This window comes from Elephas maximus, chromosome 4, assembly GCF_024166365.1.
Source record: "Elephas maximus indicus isolate mEleMax1 chromosome 4, mEleMax1 primary haplotype, whole genome shotgun sequence".
NCBI lineage: Eukaryota > Metazoa > Chordata > Mammalia > Proboscidea > Elephantidae > Elephas > Elephas maximus.
In genome coordinates, this window is record NC_064822.1 from 142,173,444 (window position 1) to 142,193,526 (window position 20,083).

At 33.1% G+C, this 20,083-nt stretch overlaps 1 protein-coding gene across 3 annotated transcripts in view; it reads right to left on the reverse strand.

Annotated features, from left to right (window-relative positions):
• Nucleotides 1-402: 402 nt before the first annotated feature.
• PPP1R12A (protein phosphatase 1 regulatory subunit 12A) overlaps nucleotides 403-20,083 on the reverse strand; it is a 173,154-nt gene continuing 153,473 nt past the window's right edge. For 2 of the 3 annotated variants that reach the window (XM_049885166.1, XM_049885167.1), the window contains exons 19-24: nucleotides 15,329-15,345; nucleotides 14,196-14,331; nucleotides 11,505-11,609; nucleotides 8,120-8,167; nucleotides 5,743-5,793; nucleotides 403-2,732 (exon numbers count right to left, since the gene is read on the reverse strand). In XM_049885166.1, coding sequence (XP_049741123.1) covers nucleotides 2,646-2,732; nucleotides 5,743-5,793; nucleotides 8,120-8,167; nucleotides 11,505-11,609; nucleotides 14,196-14,331; nucleotides 15,329-15,345 — 444 coding nt within the window. In that variant the 3' untranslated portion in view covers nucleotides 403-2,645. The remainder of the gene's footprint in view (nucleotides 2,733-5,742; nucleotides 5,794-8,119; nucleotides 8,168-11,504; nucleotides 11,610-14,195; nucleotides 14,332-15,328; nucleotides 15,346-20,083) is intronic. The other variant, XM_049885164.1, reaches the window with a different exon arrangement.

A 20,083-nucleotide genomic window follows, 5' to 3' on the forward strand; every position in this document is an offset into this window, starting at 1 on the left:
ACACACTACAAGTGCTCCACCAAAGATTCAAAATCCAAAGTGTCTCTTATCTAGTTACAGATAGGTTAGACTGGTGGTTGAACCTTGAAAAATCTAGGTTGAAAATGATCTAGTATTAAAATGTAAATTTTGCATTTCAATGGAATATTACCTCTTCATATGGATTCCCAAACCTGTCTGTAGCTTAAAAAAAGGTTTAATTTAAAAAACAAAAATGTTTATGGAAATGAAGTCTTGTGCTACAAAGCAACTGTCTTCAAGAAACTCACTGTTATCATTATTTTTACCCACTTATTTTCATAAAAAACTAGTTCTCAGATTCTGCATACAGATAGCTTTATGTAAAATATATAAACATTTGTCCAAATTGGTACAGAAATTGCATAAATATGGCAAATTAAGATTGCATTTACAGCTGTGCATGTACAATGCTGTGCAAATTATCACAAAATTACAATTTTAAAAATTATTCAAAGCGGTATCCAAGCAATTAGTGAAAAAATACCCATGCATAATTTAAATATCAGTTTCAAAACAAAATTTAAAATGTCTTCAGTAAAAGTTCACACATTTAAAATAGTTTTATTCATTTTATTTGTATATGTCAAAATACATTTTTATTTTCAAAATAGTGGGTTTTGCAACTAGTTTCATGCAGAAACAAGGTCTGCTCAATACTACCAATAAAATCAATATAGCACAGTAGCTGTTCAGTTTTAGATACAAAGAATAAATAACCTAAGTACAAAACACTAAAATATTAGAAACATGTATTTAATCATTCTTCACAGGCATCCAAACTTCACAAATATAATTCTTAGCATGCCTAACTGTTGTGCAACCAAAACATGTTGCAGTCATTCAAACTGATCAATTATCTGTATATTTTACCTCTGCAATAAGACCATGGAAATTCTCTATATTCAGACCCACCATTCATACAATCCAAATAAAACCAAAAATAAAACTTCCACAACTATCCTTGTACCTTTAAAAATCAAGAATCCTGAGCTTGGTAGTAAGAGCATAACCTTATATCTTCATAAAACCAATCAGGAGAAAGAGGATTTAAAATCCTGCTTACCAAAACACCCTTACCCAACCCTCAAGTAATCTAATGTAGGCAGTAGAACACAATGACCTTTTAAAATGAAGGGGTACAAATTCACATTTAATACAGTATACAATACAATCAATAATACAATTAGCTACTTTAAGCTTTACAATGTACAATTTATTCAAATGGCTGAACTGTTCAGTGGTTTTTAAGGAGACAGTTATGTGCCAGAAAGATGTAATATTTTTTGCATGGTTTAATGAAAATATAAAAGCTATTTGTCCAAATAAAAGCCATCTTCACTATGTACTCGGTTTTGCTTTTTAAAAAGGCCACTGAAATGTATAAAATGGTCTGAACATGATGGTGGTATCAAAGTTGATGCCTCTTCACATGGCAATAACAGTGCATTTAACATTAACTCCCAGGTTAAATCTGCAAATGATTTCATAGCATTACTTTGGCTAGCACAACAGTTTTAGACAGCACTCAGATAAATACAGGTATGTGAAATGTGAACTAATTATCTTATGCAACTTTAATTACGGCTGAATACTATCAAATGAAAACTGGAAATAAAAGTAAAAGCACTTTACAGTAGAAATCTTTTGTAAAGGTAGGGCTCCATATAATGTATAACTTTTAAAGACTTTACATCACATTGTTCGCAAGTTTTGTTTTTAACACTATTATGGAGTAGCCTACTTTGCACTAACAGACGTGTGAAATAAGGAAATAGTCAAGCATGCCATGTGGTGATCTAAAAATCAAAACAATACACTTATTTATATATACAGCATCACTCAGTACCTGCTAAAACGAATGTGAAGATTACAGAATCTAACATCTTATACTACAATAATAATAATAAAAAAGTGACCAATGAAGGCAGAAAATAGGACTTAAAAGAATCTAATTTCAATTGACTTTAAAGCATTCATATAAGAAATAAATGCATATTGCACAAACAGTGAAAGCAAACGTTCCACCAAGCAATTCAGTTTCAGGTGGGAGACAACACAGCACTAGCTAATACATTTATTTCAGAAGAGCAGGTGTTCTTTTCTGTAAATGAAAAAGTTGTGAAAACATAGAAATGTCTGCCACATGAAGAGTTAGAAGGAAAAAATACAAACCCAAGCTTAAGATGTAAAGCAAAAAAATTAAATATAGAAAAACTGGAAACCGTGGCACATCAAAAAATGTTGAATAACTGTCTTCTGTGAGAGCTGAAAGTTCTTGTTGACACAAAAGTATTTATGTACAACTAAGGCTTACTGGTTAAATATCTGAGGCATATCTGGCCTTGAACACTTTCCTTATATGCTGGAGCTGTAAACAAGTTTTCTCAGTCATTTAAAAAAAAAAAAATCTTCTCAGCAGCTGCATTAACATGAAACAATGGTCTTGATTTAAAAAAAAAACAAAAACCCAAAATTAAACAAAACAAAACCCTAGATAAGAGGGCATTTGGCAGGATATCCGAAAATGACAGTCTCCAAGGATTCTTCCCAGGTTTCCAGTGACTGCCATTTATGGTCCACTGGGTTACTAATATGTGCAATTCCATGACTTGCTGCTTTTTTATTTATTTGGAAAGTTTGCTTATAACTCTGATCAAGGCCCCATTTTCATCCTTTAGCCTCTGGTTGTCTGCCTTTAGATCTGGTAACATCTATGAGGGGAAAAATAGAAGAATCTTTTACTTCAATAAAAAGATAAAATATTACTATTAACAAACATTATATTTCACTACAAGATGCATGAATGAGATTTGTCAGTCATATATATTTCTAGGGGCTAAAACATGTATGAGAAAAAAAATCAAACTTTGATATTGTGAAGCTAATTTAAAAAATAACTCACTGAAAGGTTGATTCTTTGAAAGTATCAATAAAAATTTACTAAATCACTTGATATTATGACTCACAAACACACTGTATTAGAACAGCCAAGAAAATGAAACCTGTGTTTGTTAGGATAGGCTTAGAGGGAGTTGCTATCAGTATCTAAACAAGGCTTTTTGCTTTATGTATGTCAGAGCTAAAACCACAATACTTAACTGTTTTTCCTATAACCACAAGTCTATTTAGAAACTTTTAAGGGGGTCAGAGTTGTTCTAAATTATTAAAATTTCTTAAGGGATTCATACAGTCCCAAAGTTTAAGTGCCTAGTACAACATCTGATATAAGATACCAAACTCAAACCAAACCCACTGCTGTCAAGTCGATTCTGACTCCTAGTGACCTCACAGTGTTTCCAAGGCTGTAAATCTCTACAGAAGCGGACTGCTACATCTTTCTCCCATAGAGCTGCTGGTGGTTTTGAACTGCTGACCTTTTGGTTAGCAGTTGACTGTCTTAACTACTGGACCACCAGGGCTCCTTGATATAAGACAGGTGCTCATTAAATGGTAGCAAAGCAATTATTATTATTGGAATAGTAAAAAAATAATTTATAAGTTAGAGTAGTAAATCTGCAGTTATAAAATCATCCAAGCATTAAAAATACTGGTTAGTATTTGAATCAAATAGAAAAAGATACCCTCACATCTTCAGAACAATGGAACTCAATTTTTTTGTGGTTTTACAACAAATTGAGAAGATAGGAATGTTACAAGTTAACTGGACTTTTTACTAAGAATGTATTCTGCCTGGTTTGCTGGGAAATGATATAGCTTAAATTTTGGACATTAAAAAATTTTGTTCTATCTCATAGGGAAAAAGGGCATTAAAAAGTATTTAGGTATACTAGAACCAGTTTAATTTAGAGAAATGTAAATAGTTATTACCTGTTTTCTTAAAGATAATTTATTCTTCCTCTTAAGAATCCAGTTTCCAAAATATCTATTCCTCCCTTTAGCTTTCAAAATGTTCTAGATTATCTTCTAGCAAACTTCTACTTACAAAACTACCCTAGGCAAAATGTTTATTTAAGGAAGAGTTTAATTCTATTGAAACCAATCAATTCTTAAGTGTTGAGAATGTTTAATTATAAAATATAATAATCTGAAGTTTACATTAAGACTCTATAGGATTTTTTTTTTATTTATCTCTGTAATACAGAACTAAATATAAACTTAGATGGTTCCTACTGAAAATATTTTGAAAAATAGATAATACATGTTTAATTTTCAGCTTCAAAATATACTAACTGTATGTAAAAAATATATTGCACTGTTTATGTTCCATTTTCGTTCTAATAAAAAACTTTTAAATAATAGCCATAATTTTAAGCTCTAAAATATCTGTAGAGCCAAACAGGTATACAAGCTTTGCAAAAGTGCAGACAAGTCTTAATTCCTAAATCATTCCCTAACTTTACCGTAATTTATAAGTCTAACATTCTGAGAAGCCATGCATTATTAAATAGTTATATGGTAAGCTCCAGATACAATGGCATTAATTTGTCAAAGTGGGCTCAGACTAGGTTACTTCTACAAAAACACCCGCCTGGCTCTACCAAGAAGAAACGATGAAGCTGTAAATCATAGGTTCACAGAGTGCAGTTGTCCAGAGAACCCTGAGTGCTTAACTACCACTCTTGTTAAGGCCCTATTCTCAGTCAGCAGTTGCTCATTCAACTCTCTCAGAGTTTGAATTTGCTTTATTTGGTGCAGTTTCTACAGGAATCAGAACATAAAGAAATAAGAACAAAAGAAAGAAAATGGAAAACAGTACAATAAAAATAAAGAGAATCACAGGTAATGAATATAAGAAGAAAAAAAATAAAGTTTTAAAAGAATATTCCAAGAAATTTAGAAAAGTAAACAGTATATTCCTAAAATTCCATTTCAAACAAAACAGTACATAAGCAAATAATACCCAAAAGATTTGTTCCCAATCTTCAAAACCATCCAAAAAAAATAGTTTGATAATGAACCAAACAATTCTATAATAAAACATTTACATATTGAAGTTCAAATTCTATGGGCACAATTTCCTATGCATTAGTTCATTAATTCATAATGGAATAAAGAGGTTTTATACAAGACAATGTGGTAAGAGGTAATCATTTAATTATGCCTTTTTTTCTCTGCAAAGTGTTCCTTTCCACATTCAAAACAAACTATCTCCACAGGTAATACAGAGGCCAATAATATATAGCTCTTCCTGTGTACTCCTCTAATGTCCTTTCTTTTCAGAGGAGAACACTTACCTTATATCGATCCCCCTATTTACTCTCCAAAAAACATAGGAAAAATATGTGGAAATATAAACAATAAAAAATAACTTTAAAATACTACTTAGCTTAGCAATTCTACCTAAGACAGGTTCTGCTAGTTTGCTGCTTTTTAAAAGAAAACATAGGAAATATATTTAGGATTTTGTAATAATTTTAAAACAGATCAACATCAAACGGACATTACTAATGCTAAAAGGAGAAAAGGGATAGAATGATTGGTAACAAAAATGAGACAAAAATCCCAAATCTTGTATCATCCCTATTGTCTAATTTCTTCTACATGTGAACTTCAAAAGTGCTACACAAATTATCAAAATGATTTGAGTTTCAAATCCTCTCCCAACTCACAGCTCACCTAAAATCAGAACTTAAGAAGCAGAAGATACAGATAATTTACAAATTAGGCAATCAACTTTGAGAACAATTAAGGTAAACATAGCATTATAGAATTTAAATTAATACACAGCACTCTCTCTTATAAACAGCATGGTTTACTTACTTTGAGCTCTTCTTCCATTTCAGATATTCTTCTTTCTAGAGCTCTTCGTTCCTAGTCAATACAAGGTACTAGTATTAATTATAAAATTATTACATTCTTAAATTTTCTTCTATATTGTGAAACTGTGATACTTTAGAATCATTGATCAAATCAGGAGCAGTACAGAAAAAAGATGTGATGCCAGTGACGTGTAAAGAGCTTTCCAAAATTTGAGAGAAATAAATTTGAAGATTTGTGTTTTTGTTACTTTCTATAAACTGTTTATTTAAAGGTTTCACTTTCTGATTCTACATAACATGTTCAAACTGTATTTTTACTTCACATAAAATTTAGGAATAAAGTAAATCAATACTCAAGACTGAAGAGTATATAGAAAAGGAAAAAAAAAAACCTCACACAAAGATGCAATTACATTACAGTGACAGAAGCAGAAAAGCAGAGAAGCAAACGTGCCTAAAATATGTGTACTTTAAAATTTCAAAAGGATCTAAGAAATTCTCATCCCCTCCACCAATATTTACTAGTCGCATATATGCAATAAACTTTATAGCTTTGTATTTAAGTCGGTACTAGGTGTAGCATCAGTGCAGTGAAATTTAATGAAGAAGCAACTGCAACATTTATTTTAAACTATATATCTCCTCAAAGAGTGACAGGCAAAGGCAACATACAACAGATTATTGCAGCAGGTTCTACTGTTCCCCCTTAAGTAATAAGCAGTCTAAGGTGTTATGCAAAAAGTGCAGCAGTAATTGATGTGATGTAAAACTTTGGTTAGGTCATACCGCCCAGAAGATACTGACTCTTGCCGGTCACCTTTCAGATATAAACCATTTAAATTTAGTTTAATCACACTGAAACTATTTTCAAGACATTTCTTTCCCAGATTAATAATTAATATTGATATTTAGTAAAATAGTTCATTCACTGTAAATGTTAATATTTTTAGGGTACGTGATTTTAAAAATAGATAGAATCCTACTCAGTCTCTTAAGTACCATGTTATTCTAATATTGGCATGCTTAAACATTATTACATATACAAAGATGTCATTTTCTATACATACCCTTTCCTTTCTCCTCGTTAATAATATAGCCATGACAAATTCACATAAATCATTGCATTTCTCAAAATACTAGCATAGATAGTATCATATTTGATACTTTTAACTTTGTGAGGTTTCAGAAATAGCTTATTTCCTGACTGACAAATAACCCCTACTAGCCTTATTTTATTAGGTTTCTTCAAGATTTTTAACTACGTAGTGGTAAAGTAAGGCAAGAATATTACACCAAATTGACCAATATCCTATTGGCTCAATGACATCTATTTGACAACTGTAAAACTGCAGGTAGTTTCTGATGTTTGGCCAATTCATTAACATTAAAAAAACATATGTTTAAAATACATGTACATTGCTTAGCCCAGTGCCTGCCTGGTACACAGACAGTGCTGGAAAAAAATCAGCATTTTTATTAATGGTTTTATTAATAATACCATTATTATCATCTTAAATTAAAAGTACATTACTACATTGTGATTTATCTGCACCTGACAGGCAGATAAAGTGAAAATTGGGTGAAAATGTCAGAATATGAACAAGTGTGTGTATACATTTAGAAAAAAGAGAAGGGCAGATACTACTAGGGTTGATTTTAATTCTTTTGCTATAAGAAAAAATATTCTTGAAAAGATGTGAGCACTTGTGTCTCAAAAATAAATATTCTGATTAAGTATATTCTATACTATCGATGTCTTTCATTTCAACCATTAGTATGACTTTATTTCTAATTTTGTTATTTCCGAATATTATGGGGATAAAATTCAACAAGTTATATTGTGAAAAGATACAACAAGCAACATTAAACTCAATAAAATAATAAATGATTCTAAAATTTTAGCAATTAATAGCTATAGTGATAATTTTTAATGGCCCAGAATACTAATTTTAAAAACATGCTGAAATAATAATAAAGCTGGTAGCTATTGCAGGGTAGAATTTAGTAGATGATATAGGCATTAACAGACTGTAATTATTTTTATACTGCATTTTTAAAAATAATTTCTCCTTTTTTTAGTAAAAAAAAAACAAATTGGTTATTTTAAAAATGCAAAGGGAGAAAAAGGTTTTTATATCAACTAAAAAACCCAATGCCGTAGAGTCGATTCCAACTCATAGTGAGTCCATAGGATTTCAAAGGCTATAATCTCTAAGGAAGCAGACTGCCCCATCTTCCTCCCATCAAGTGGCTGATGGTTCAAACTGCCAATCGTTTGGGTTAGCAGCTGAGCTCTTAACCACTGTGCTACCAGAGCTCCTTCCACAAAACAATTAAAGGGGGAAAATGACTATTTACTCAATAAGATAAACACTTACCCTTTTTTCCATTTCCAATAGTGACCTATCAGCAAATCTTTCTTGTCTCTGTAATATAATAAATTATAAAAGGGATATAAGTGCAATAAAGAATAAAGATGGGGGGCAGCGTAACACAGTAACTCCCCTTTAATGTGCATTAAAAGAAATCACACGTAAAAGTAGTTGAAACAGCAAATGTTTTATATATATATATATACACACATATGTATGTATACATATACATATTCTACCACAATTAAAGAAAATCAAAAGCTACTTAAAAAAATCACACTATTCAGATGGAGTAGTTAACACACAAGTATGAGTAAAGAAAAGAGAAAAGAGGATTTGTGTTGAAATAACAGTGAAAGAAAGGATGTTTAGAAATAGAATGGTCTCCACAGCTCTCATCTTATGGTTTGTATATTACTTTCTTCAGGTCTTTACATAGTTTTGCTGGGGTTAGCGGTGAGTGAGAGCTGTGGAACAAAAACAAAAACATCCTAGGTTTTCCTTACATACTAAGCTCTGGCCTCTTTTCCTACACCACCAGCAGGAGTGGCTAATCTGAATGGTCAGACTGCAGAACCTTGATTAGAATGTGTTTATTACCAGACTGACTAACTTTCCATCTATGCATCCAGACCAATAAACTGGTCTTTTTGCCCTGTCCCACAGCTATCTTAATTCTGCTCAATTCTCTATGGTTTTCTTTTCTAATCACCCATGTTCCAGAACTGGTAAGAGGGCTTGTTTCTATTTTCACTTGTAAAAAGACCTAGCTATATAGCTTTTCTTCTTGTATGACCTCAGAGCCCTCATTTTTTCTCCTGCTTGCTGTACCGTGAAAGCAGCTCAAAGTTGATAAGGCCATGAGATTTTGGTTTAGCTTTAGTGACATGGGAAAGCCTCTGGAGTTTTAAGCTACACTGTTGTACTCTCTACCAGAGAGCTCTGCATCTGGGTGTTTGGCACAGGCCCAGTTTAAAACAAGTGGTATTTTACTTCTTATTTACCCTGACCTTTGTACATAGATCTCCTTAGGATTCCTGGCCAATCTGCCAAATATGAATTCATCAAATAGCTCATTCTGTAACAGCCAATTTACTGAGTAACCAGTTTTACCAATTCACCAAAAACTGCTTTTGACAACTTCAACAAGCATGCTCCTTTGCGGCTACTGACCACAGAGGACACTTAAAAAAATATTTCACCATTAACTAACCAAAATTTCAGTGTTAAATATGGTAATTTTTTTGGCTTATGATTGCCTTTTTCCCCCCAAGTATTTCTTTATATACTAATTTTCTCTTTTGCATTCATTTTTTGATTCTTCTTTCACAATTTCTTTTTAAGGTTAGTCTATATTAAAATTAAAAAAACAATCATGCACAGGTATCTGTACTTCTTTGTTACTTTAAATGGCTTTATGCTTTTGTATTTACTTTCTTGGGAAAAATAAAAGTTGATGTATCCCAATTGCTTCTTGTTAAAAATCAAATTCTGAATTTGAAATATGATGGCACTGATTCAGCTAATTCTGGTTTCTTTTACAATTTAAATGTATATTTTAACTGCTAGAAATATAAAACAAAGACTGTCCTATGCCATTTGAGAATCTATAAATGAATCCTAAAAAGGTTTAAAAGGCTGAAAAATTTGTAAATGACATTCAAAAGCACCTGAAAGAAATCAGAAATAGCTAAAACAATGCTATCACATATGAATTAATACAATTTTATATGTGGGTATTTTTCAATATAGAACATTTTAGCATTTTTAATATTCATTTGCCAATTTCCTAGGTAGAAAATCAAACTCAGTTTAGTTAATATTTTTACCGAGTTATTAATATTTTTGTTAAACATTCCAGTTAATGCTGTTAAAATCACAATCAGTAAATCTGGTGAACTGGTCATTCGACAAAGTGGTTATTCAGAGAACTGTTTTCTGGTGAACTTGTCTATTTCCCTTCTTGGAAACTACATATGGAGGAGGGTGGCTGGGCTAGGGCAGGATTCAGAGATTCTGGGATTCATTGACTAAATACTATCAAATAGACCCAAGCCTCAAGATTAATTTCTGGGAGTATGATAATTCTCCATTGGAAAAATTCCACGCAACTATCAAAACTGCCACCACTAACACATATTCCTGAATAGCTATGTATAAGCAGTCACTATTTAAAAAAAGAAAAAAGGATTCGCAGTAGACTTAAATACATAGTAGAAATACTCTGAAGTTGAACAAAAAGTTTAATGTTCATCAGTTTTACTTTTCTGTGTATCTCTAAAAGTTTTAAATAGCATTTACATAGTTTTTCTAAGATATCCACTAGAATTTTGGCACAGTTTCTACTGCTTTGTTACATAATAGTCGTTAACAAATGGACAGCTAAGTACAAATTCAACATATAGAACGGATTTAAAAAACCACGGGGGGGAAAAAGTATAAAAGAATGGCCAAAAGAAGTATGCAGAGTCCCATTCACAGAACTGGAGATGCCATTTTAGACCAGTGCTTTCAAGCTGGACTCTTAAGACTAAAAAAAAAAAAATCAAATCTTAAGACCAGTGCTACGGAAATGTATTTATGTTAGAAAGCCCCACGTTAAAACTAAACAATTTTTTTTTTTAATTGTAGGATCCCTCAGAGTCTTTAAAATATAAACAGACCCTGTAAAATCTCCCAGATGTAAAATATGTAGCATTTCCCAAGTTTCTTTGATCACTAAGCTTTTTCGGGGATGGTAGGTAGGGGAAGAAAGGAGGGAACATGCCTATTATCTATCTCCCAGAATTGGTGTTCCATGAAAAAAGAGCTTGGGAAACAAATGTTCTACACATCCTAGATCATATGCACATGGTCATGAGTTTTGCTTGGGTATCCTAATTTTATTGTCTAAAATTGCCTCTTATAGGCTATTATATAGGTAGAGGAAAGAACATTAAGATGAAAGGTGTTGTGATTAAAATTATCTTCCTCCAGTACTGGTATAGCAAATAACAATATCTGAATAAACAAAATATTCATAATAAATAGAAATTATTATAAAGAAATTTTTGACTATAAGTAGATTCTGTATAGATGTTATTAATGCCTTGCTATATTTGGTATGTTGGAAATAAGCATTTAAACAAATCCTTCATGTACTACAACATAGGTTTTAAAAAGCTTAAAAATATCCTGACTTTCACTATAAGGCTATATTTTTGTATTTTTAAGTACTACAGAAAAAAATTAATGAGATTATCAGTAAGCTGCATTACCTACGAATAAGCTATTATCAGTAACTAAACTTATGGTTAGAACTAATATTAGAGAAAATGCCAGTGAAATTTTTAAAACAAGATAAGCGAGATCCATTACCTTTAGAGTAACAAAGAAAAAAAAAGGTACAAACCTGGGTGGCCTTTTCCAATTGCAATTTAAGATCTGTTAGTTCCATGTTTGTGTCATGTAGCTGTGCCTTTAGCTTTTCATTTTCAGCCAGGATTTGTTCATAAAGCTATAAAAATTAGAGTAGAATAAGAAATTACTTTTCTGTTAACATTTTATGGGAGACCTTGGGTGATGTAAACAATTAAGCGTTTGACTACTAGCCAATAGGTTGGTGGTTCAAAACCACCGGGGGTGCTTTGGAAGACAGGCCTAGTGATCTGCTTCTGGAAGGTCACTGGCTGGAAACCAGATGGAGTAGTTCTACTCTGCACAAATGGGGTCACCATGAGTCGGAATCAACTTGATGGCAACTATCTAAAACATTTTAAAGAAGCTTCCCGTTGACATTTTGCAACATTAAGACAGAAAGACTAATATAACAGACGAGTTATTAAAACCAACTGCTGTAGAACTGATTCCAACCGAAGTGACCCCTGTGTGTCAGAGAAGAGCTGCACTCCATATGGTATTCAATGGCTGATTATTTGGAAACAGATCACTAGGCTTTTCTTTCAAGGAGCCCTGGTGGTGTAGTGGTTAAGAGCTCAGGCTGCTAAGCAGAAGGTCGGCAGTTCAAATCCACCAGCTGGTCCTTGGAAACCCTACGGGGCAGTTCTACTCTGTCCTATAGGGTTGCTATGAGTTGGAATCGCCTCAATGGCAATGGGTTTGGTTTTTTGCTTGGTTTTCTACCGAGGTGCCTCTGGGTAGTCTTGATCCTTCAACCTTTTGGTTAGTAGTTGAGTGCATTAACCATCTGCATCACCTAGGGACTCCATGGATATTAAAGGACACATTAAAAGTATTTTTTTAATGCTTTGTGATTTCAAGCAGAAGCTGTTGATCATGCAGGTATGTCCCACACAACCTCTTAAAATATAGCTACAACTTTTTAAAAATTATAAAGAAAAATCTGACTTTCCAGGGTATCTTAAAACAAAAACAACAACAAAAAGATTACCTGATAAAAGGGGAGCACATACCTGCACAGCAACTATCGGCTGGAGCTGAGGAGCCATTATGATCTTTATATGGCATCAGTGAGCTTTTCTGCTCATCACCCCCTCTTGTATACCCAAAACTGAGTTAAAGTATCAGTTGCATTTATTATTAAGCTTGTATTGCTTATAGTAAAGTTATGAAAGGAATGTGAAATATTTCAGGTCCAGGATCAAACTAAATACTTTCTCCTTTCCCAGTTTTCCTTCTCCCCCTCTTTAATAACATTTAAATCTCAACTTCTTTTTTCCTCATTGGTGCAATCATCTGTCATCTAGACTTTTCTAATAACCAAATTATTTTCCCTGACTTCCCTTTATTTTAAACAAAGAAGAGTTAACTTTTCAAAATGAAAATCTCGCAGTTTTCATATGCCAACCACTCCATTACCCCATCACAATTAAAAAACCCTTGAACGGCCATCGTTCTTAGCATATTCTTAAAATGGTCTGTAAGGTTATGCATGGCCTGGTCCCAGTCTACATATTCAGCTGCAATCTCACATCACCATCTTCTCTGCTCTATTAGCCATATTGAAATTTTAATTCCTCCGATGTATCATGCACTTATCCACCACCAGGTCTAGACTTTTGCAGTTCACACCACTTAGAACACTTTTCTTTCTCATTTTTGTCAGTTAAGTATTAATGATTCTTCTGTTCTTGACTCAAGCCTCACTTTCTTAGGAAATTCATCTCTAGCCATCAAGTTGATCCTGACTCATAGCAACCCTATACGATACAGTAGAACTGCCTTGTAGTTGCCAAGACTGTAATACTTATGGAAGCAGATTGCTACATCTTTCTCCCACAGAGTGGCTGGTGGGTTTGAATCACTAACCTTTCGCTTAGCCACCAAGTGCTTATCCACTACGCTACCAGGGCTCCTTAATCTATCTCTAGGCCTCATTAATTTCCTTTTACATATACTTCTATAAGATTTTATGATAATGTCTGTCTCAAGAGAGTAAAGACAATCTCTCTATTTCTACCTGCCCATGAGTATCTCACTACTGAGCACAATTCACTGTTCAGTTCTTTACTGAATGGATGAATGGCTGAATCCTATTCCAATATAAAGTTCCCTTTCCTTCTCCTGATATAGGCACTTGGCCTATTAAGAAAGTGGATAATCCAACTAGCTTCCTGATACCTGGGAACATGTGTAAATACAAACTTTATTAGGTTTATTCCAAGCACATAAAATTAAGAATCCTGATAGTCAGAATACTACATTTTTGAGTTTTGGGGGTTTATTCTTTAATTATTTCTATCTTTAATAGCATTTAACTACCACAAGTATTTCTGTCACCTAGGAAAAACTATATTCTCTATTTGGCTGCTTCCTATTAACAAGGAGATAAAGAAATATACATATGCCATCTACTGTATGTCCCTTTTCAGCTCAATTCTCAGTAGTTTTGCCCTAAGACACTTAAATGTGAAATAAGAAAGTCTCGAGTACATCTCTCTTCCCTTAAAGAAAAATAAACACAGCTATTTATATTTTACTTACCATTACTTGCCAAAAACTGAAAATGAAGTAATTTCAAAATGCTGATTCATTATGAGTTTCTAGGAATAATATTCAAACAAATATCTCGATACAAAAAATAAGTTACTTTTAATTAAATATAACTAAATAATCCAAATACCTTTTTAAAATCAGTTGGATCCTCTTTTTCTAGCCTGCTACTGTAAGGTTTTCTTTCTTCTAAGTAACTGTATGATCCAGAGCGACCCAGCAAGGAATCATACCGATCACTCGCTGATGTGGAACTGGTTTCATATCTTCAAAAGATGAGTTTATCAAAATCTTTATTATAAGCTTTCACAATTTTCATTAACATGCATCCCAGTATAGACTAACTTGATGTTCCAAAATAGTAGGTAACACTTAGTTACCTCCTTTGTTATGTAATCGATATTTTGGCAATACATAATAAATGAAAAGCTATTTTTAACAGTACTAATTTGCATTATTTGAGTAAGTAGCTCAAAATTTCCATATCTGTAAGTCAAACATGGTTTCATAACATGATAATCATATTTCAGTAACTTTAAATTGTACACTTCCCCACATTTTAACATCTCTAAAATCAGGACATGGCTTTGAAATGATGGTGTAATTTAGTTTAACTGGCAGCACTTTTTTTTTTTTTCTAGAGGTATGTAATACAATGGTGTGTTTTAAAATCAGTAACAGATTTGATGAACTACAGTATATCCAAAGTGATAGGTATAGGTTTGTACTGCCCCATAGGGTTTCCTAGGAGCACCTGGTGGATTTGAACTGCTGACCCTTTTGGTTAGCTGATGCAGCTCTTAACCACTATGCCACCAGGGTTTCCAGGTTTGTACTAAACAGAAATAAATGAGAATTTTTTATAATCTTGTTCTCAGGTCAGATCATCTTTCCTGATAAATGCTATTGCCTTGGCATTTCAATTCAGTAGATCATCAGTATATAAAAATTTGTTCTTGGTCTTACAGGACGTTGGTTAACAATTATCAGAATGAGAAGTGAAATGGAGATTAGATTCAAGAATGTATTAGGAGGTCTCTGAAAAGATGACTGATGCTCAGTTAGAGGATACTTTTTAGAGTATCTTCATTGTCTTTTTTTTTTTAATCAAAAGCATGCAAAGAGATTCATCTAAATATCTATAGATTTTTATTACCAAAATAATTCTATCAACTTATAAAGTTCTTATATTTGTAGTAACATTTTTTTAGCCAAGAATAAAAATGAGATAAAGGTTAATTAAAAAAAAAAAGTGAAACATACCTTGAGATGGAATCCGTCTTGAAAGAAAGAAAAACACAGTCACACTAAATTTTTATGCTTTCATTAAACTATTGACTTATGATTGATAGTTTAATGTTACAATACTATTTTTAGACTATTAAACAAACTTATCTATTCACTGTATATTCTTTAATGTGGTTGTTCTAAAAAAGAGATTCTAAAACACAGATCTACTGTGTATTTTTACATGCACAATACCATACAATAGATATTTGGAAATTTATGAACATCCTTTGACTTCCTATAAATTCTTATATACATTATTTTATAATTAGAAGAAAAAATGAGAGACTAAGAAAAATATCCATTTCTCAGCATTAGAAAGCAACACATTCAACATTAAGAAATGCCAAGTTTAGAATGTCGCATCTCAAAGCAGCTATTTTATATCTCATTTTTCTGTTTCTGAGGCATAAAATGAGAGGCAAACAAAAGAACACCTAAGATATTTTATGTATAACACATACACATACTTTGTCTAAAACTTCTTTTTTGGAAATACAACTCTACATTTCTTTAAGGTTGAGAAATTAAGGGGCAGGAAATGATGGTTAAGCTAATTTTCTCAAGCAAGTGGTATGCTATGTTTAAGTTCCAGTAACTCTTCTCATCCAAATGATGAAATGATTAACAGGGCAAAAGAGTCTTAATGGGGCCAAAGTAGTTTTTTTGGTGTTCTTTGCCTCTTTCTCCTGAAGTACTCAGTGAATTTATAACCTTCTGTAAGGTAACGATTCGAAATTGGTTTGTCAAATTCCTGAATTTAGGTATCTGTATTTTCCCATTATATTTGTATTTTTTATGTGTTCCTTTGGGACTGTTTAAAGTCGATTTGGGACTAAAAATGTTTTACTAAAGTCTGCTTACATTTCATTTGCAAAACCAACTGTACCCTTGTTCACTGTGTTTTACAATTTTTTTCCTAAAAAGTAAAACTCTGCTCTTAATTTTTCTGATTTTAAAGTAATGTAAACTCATATGAAAGTATTATAGTATAAAGAGTTCCTCTGTAATTCCTCATCCCTTTACCTCCTGGATAAGCATTGTTAACCTTTTTATGTACACATAATAATATGATATGAACACACAAAACACCCACCTATGCAATACATTTTGTTTATTTTCTACTAACAGATACATAGACTGTTTTCAATTTTTTGCTTTATGAGCACTGCTACTATGAATCCCTTGTAGATTTATCTTTGTATACTTCAGTTTTATTGGGAATAAATTTCTAGAAGTGGAATTGCTAAGGAAAAAGGCATAAACGTTGGCCTGAGACTGGAAGAACTAGTTGGTGCCCGGCTATAACCGATGACTGTCCTAACAGGAAACTCAGCAGAGAATCCCTGATGGAGCAGGAGAACAGGGGGATGCAGACCTCAAATTCTCGTAAAAAGATCAGACTTAATGGTCTGACTGAGACTAGAAGGACCCCAAAAGTCACAGTCCCTGGACCTTCTGTTAGCCCAAGACTGGAACCATTCCCAAAGCTGACTCTCCAGACAGGGATTGGACTGGACTATAGGACAGAAAATGATACTGGTGAGGAGTGAGCTTCTTGGTTCAGGTAGACACATGAGACTATGTGGGCAGCTACTATATGGAGGGGAGATGAGAAGGCAGAGGGGGACAGGAGTTGGCTGAGTGGACACAGGGAATATAGGGTGGAGAGGAGGAGTGTGCTGTCTCATTAGGGGGAGAGCAACTAGGAGTACATAGCAACCTGTATAAAAATTTTCGTATGAAAGACTGGCTTGATTTGTAAACTTTCACTTAACGCACAATTTAAAAAAAGAGAGAGAAAAAAAAAAAGGCATGAACATTTTCTTCATGGTTCTGATTCACATTGCTAATTGATCTTGAAAAGGCTGAACTTAGTATAGCCCTAAAACCTTATGTGAGAATGCCTAATTCCATACTAATCATGCCAAATCTGGGCATTAACCTTTGCCAATTTCACTTTTGTTTTACTTATCACGTGTTTGATTATTAATAAGATTAAATATATTTTCAAGATTACTGATCATATGCATTTCTTCTTTTGTATTCTTCTCCATTTATTTATTTGCTAAGTCTTTTATATAATATGGATATTAATCTTTCAAATGCTATAAAAAAGAACTAAAATTATTTACTTTAAACTGAGCAAATTTATGTCTCAATTTAATAAGGGTATCTTCTGCCATATTCCAACATATATATTTTTATATAACCAAATCTGTTCATTTTTTCTTATTGATTTCTTGCCTTGGTATCCTATTGACTTATTACTAATGTTCTTTGTATATTGAGTCTTACCATCCAATAGATAGATTAATGAAAGCAAATCACAGTAACCAAAGCAACAGAAGTCCCATTTTTATAGTGAGCAATGATATCATGACAAAGTAATTCAAATTATCTGTGATAAAATTTTACCTTAATTTTCTTTTAATTGGAGCCCTGGTGGTCGAGTGGTTAAGCGTTTGGCTGCTAACCAAATGGTCGGCAGTTCAAATCCACCAGCCGCTCCACAGAAACCTTATGGGGCCATTCTACTGTCCTATAGGGTTGCTGTAAGTCGGAATCGACTCGACGGCAATGGGTTTGGTTTACAGGTTTTTTCTTTTAATTTATATTGCTAAGGCAGATAGCTTCAGCTTCATATACAATTGTGAATTTTCAAAAACTTTAGGCATCTTACAATTTACTTTTTCTTTAAGTGCAAGAGGTACATGCCAGAAAGCCATCTCTCAATATGATTAACTTGGATTATAGAAACTACACAGAAGTTTGTTATCAAATATTTTTGAGGTAGTAATAAAACTACTTCAGGAAAAGCACAGAAGAATTTTCAGTATGTTGTATTTAAGTTTTGCCGTTAAAATTAGATATGTGCTATGTTTTTTATAGTATGGTTAACTAGAACATCGTTTCTATGGAGAAAAGTATTCTTTTCATAGAGAAATAAGGACTGATGCTACTGGTTTCCAAAAGTGAGCAGCACACTTACACAGCAAAAACATTCCTCTAGTCTACTGCAGCAGACATTGGGCTTTACCTTCTTAATCTCCATTCTTCCCCTTCCTCACTATGTAGCAGTCATTAAGACTAGGTGGGAGAGTATGTTGCCCACTCGGTAACAATATGGCTGCAATATTTTGATGATGGTTCCTGACTGGCCTAAGCTGGTTAATATAATCTCACCCTCATGAGGGAAGCCAGCCTGAGGATAAAGCTGATGCAGAGGGTTGTGTAATATAACTGGAGCCCAATAAATTCTCTTTATTATTTAATCCAGTTTGGTTTTTCTTTTACACACTGAAAGAATGCTAAATAATCCTCTATTTAAAATAAACAAAAACTAGTTAAGTTGTGCGGAACTAAGAACACTTTTCTCCATAGAGACAATGTTCTACTTAACCATAATGTATCGCATGCGTAATTTTAACAGCAAAACTTAAACACAACATCCAACATGCTTTAAGGAAGAACTAATTTGAAGTTGTAACTTTGGAAGCTGCAAAATATTTTCCCTCCCACTCTAGCCTGGTGGGAGGTGGGGGTCTGTGTGATAAGTAAGTGAGAAGTGTCAGCTGGAGTTTACTAACTTTCCTCCTTCCTCTTGTTTACCTTTCCACTTAGAAAGGAAGAAGATGGACAAGTTTATAGAAAATATGAAATATAGGAAATAAGGGACAGAGTCGAATTGGGGGAGTGCTGGCAAGTAACGGTAAAAGGTCTTAAAACTGACAAAACTTTAACCATGTAAATAATTTATCCTTGGAAATAATATATTCCTCAATCTGTCTCTCTGGCTACCTAAGATAAAATAAAAATGCCTTTTGGGTCAAGACAGGCAAACTTGGCCCTAAAAATAACATCCAGTTACATAGCACAGGTATTAACCAACCTCTGGCCACTTCTGGACATTAATGTAGATCCCTACTGATGAAAAGGAAATCTAACAGCTAAGGAGCCCCAAGTCAAAATCAAGAAGATAAACTTAACATGACCAAAACGCCATTTCAGGCTAGATAGTGCTGGGTTTATATGGCAGACTAGAACTAATTCAATGCTGTACAGCTTACCCCCACACAGATGGAGTTCCTTAAAGAATTTTAGCTTTTTGCACAACCCAATGGGGAAAAAGAAACTTCTACTACTGCCTAGCTATTCAAGCTTAAGTCATTTAAACTAGCGTTAGGTCCTTCATTAGTACTGAGAAAAAAATGGCTTTCTCAGAAGATTGTTGTGAAGATCAGCTGTGATTATGAATGTAAAAGCCCTTCGGAGACTCTAAATTTCTGAACAGATGTAAACACAGTTAAAGACGTCTATCATCTGCTCTAGCACACAGTTTCACCAACTACAGAACTAAAATGTGGGCCTGGAAATGTGTCCACTTCTTCTGAATAGACTTTAGGTATTTTCCTTTGGTTAAGGGTACTACTATCTTTCTGGTTTTTTCTTTCCAATTTTGAATAATAATTTACACATAGTAAACTACATCCATATAAAGTGTACAATTTGATGGATCTGGCAGTTGTGCATATCCATAAAACCACAATTACAATTAAGATCCAAAACATTTCCATTACTTCTAAAATAGTTTTCATGTTCCTAATAGTCCCTCTATCTCTGATTTCCAAGCAAACCACTGATACTGTATCCCCAGCATGTAGGTTCAAGTTTCAGTAACTGTTTTGAATATGCATAAATGAATATAATTAAAAAGTAGTCCTAGAAATA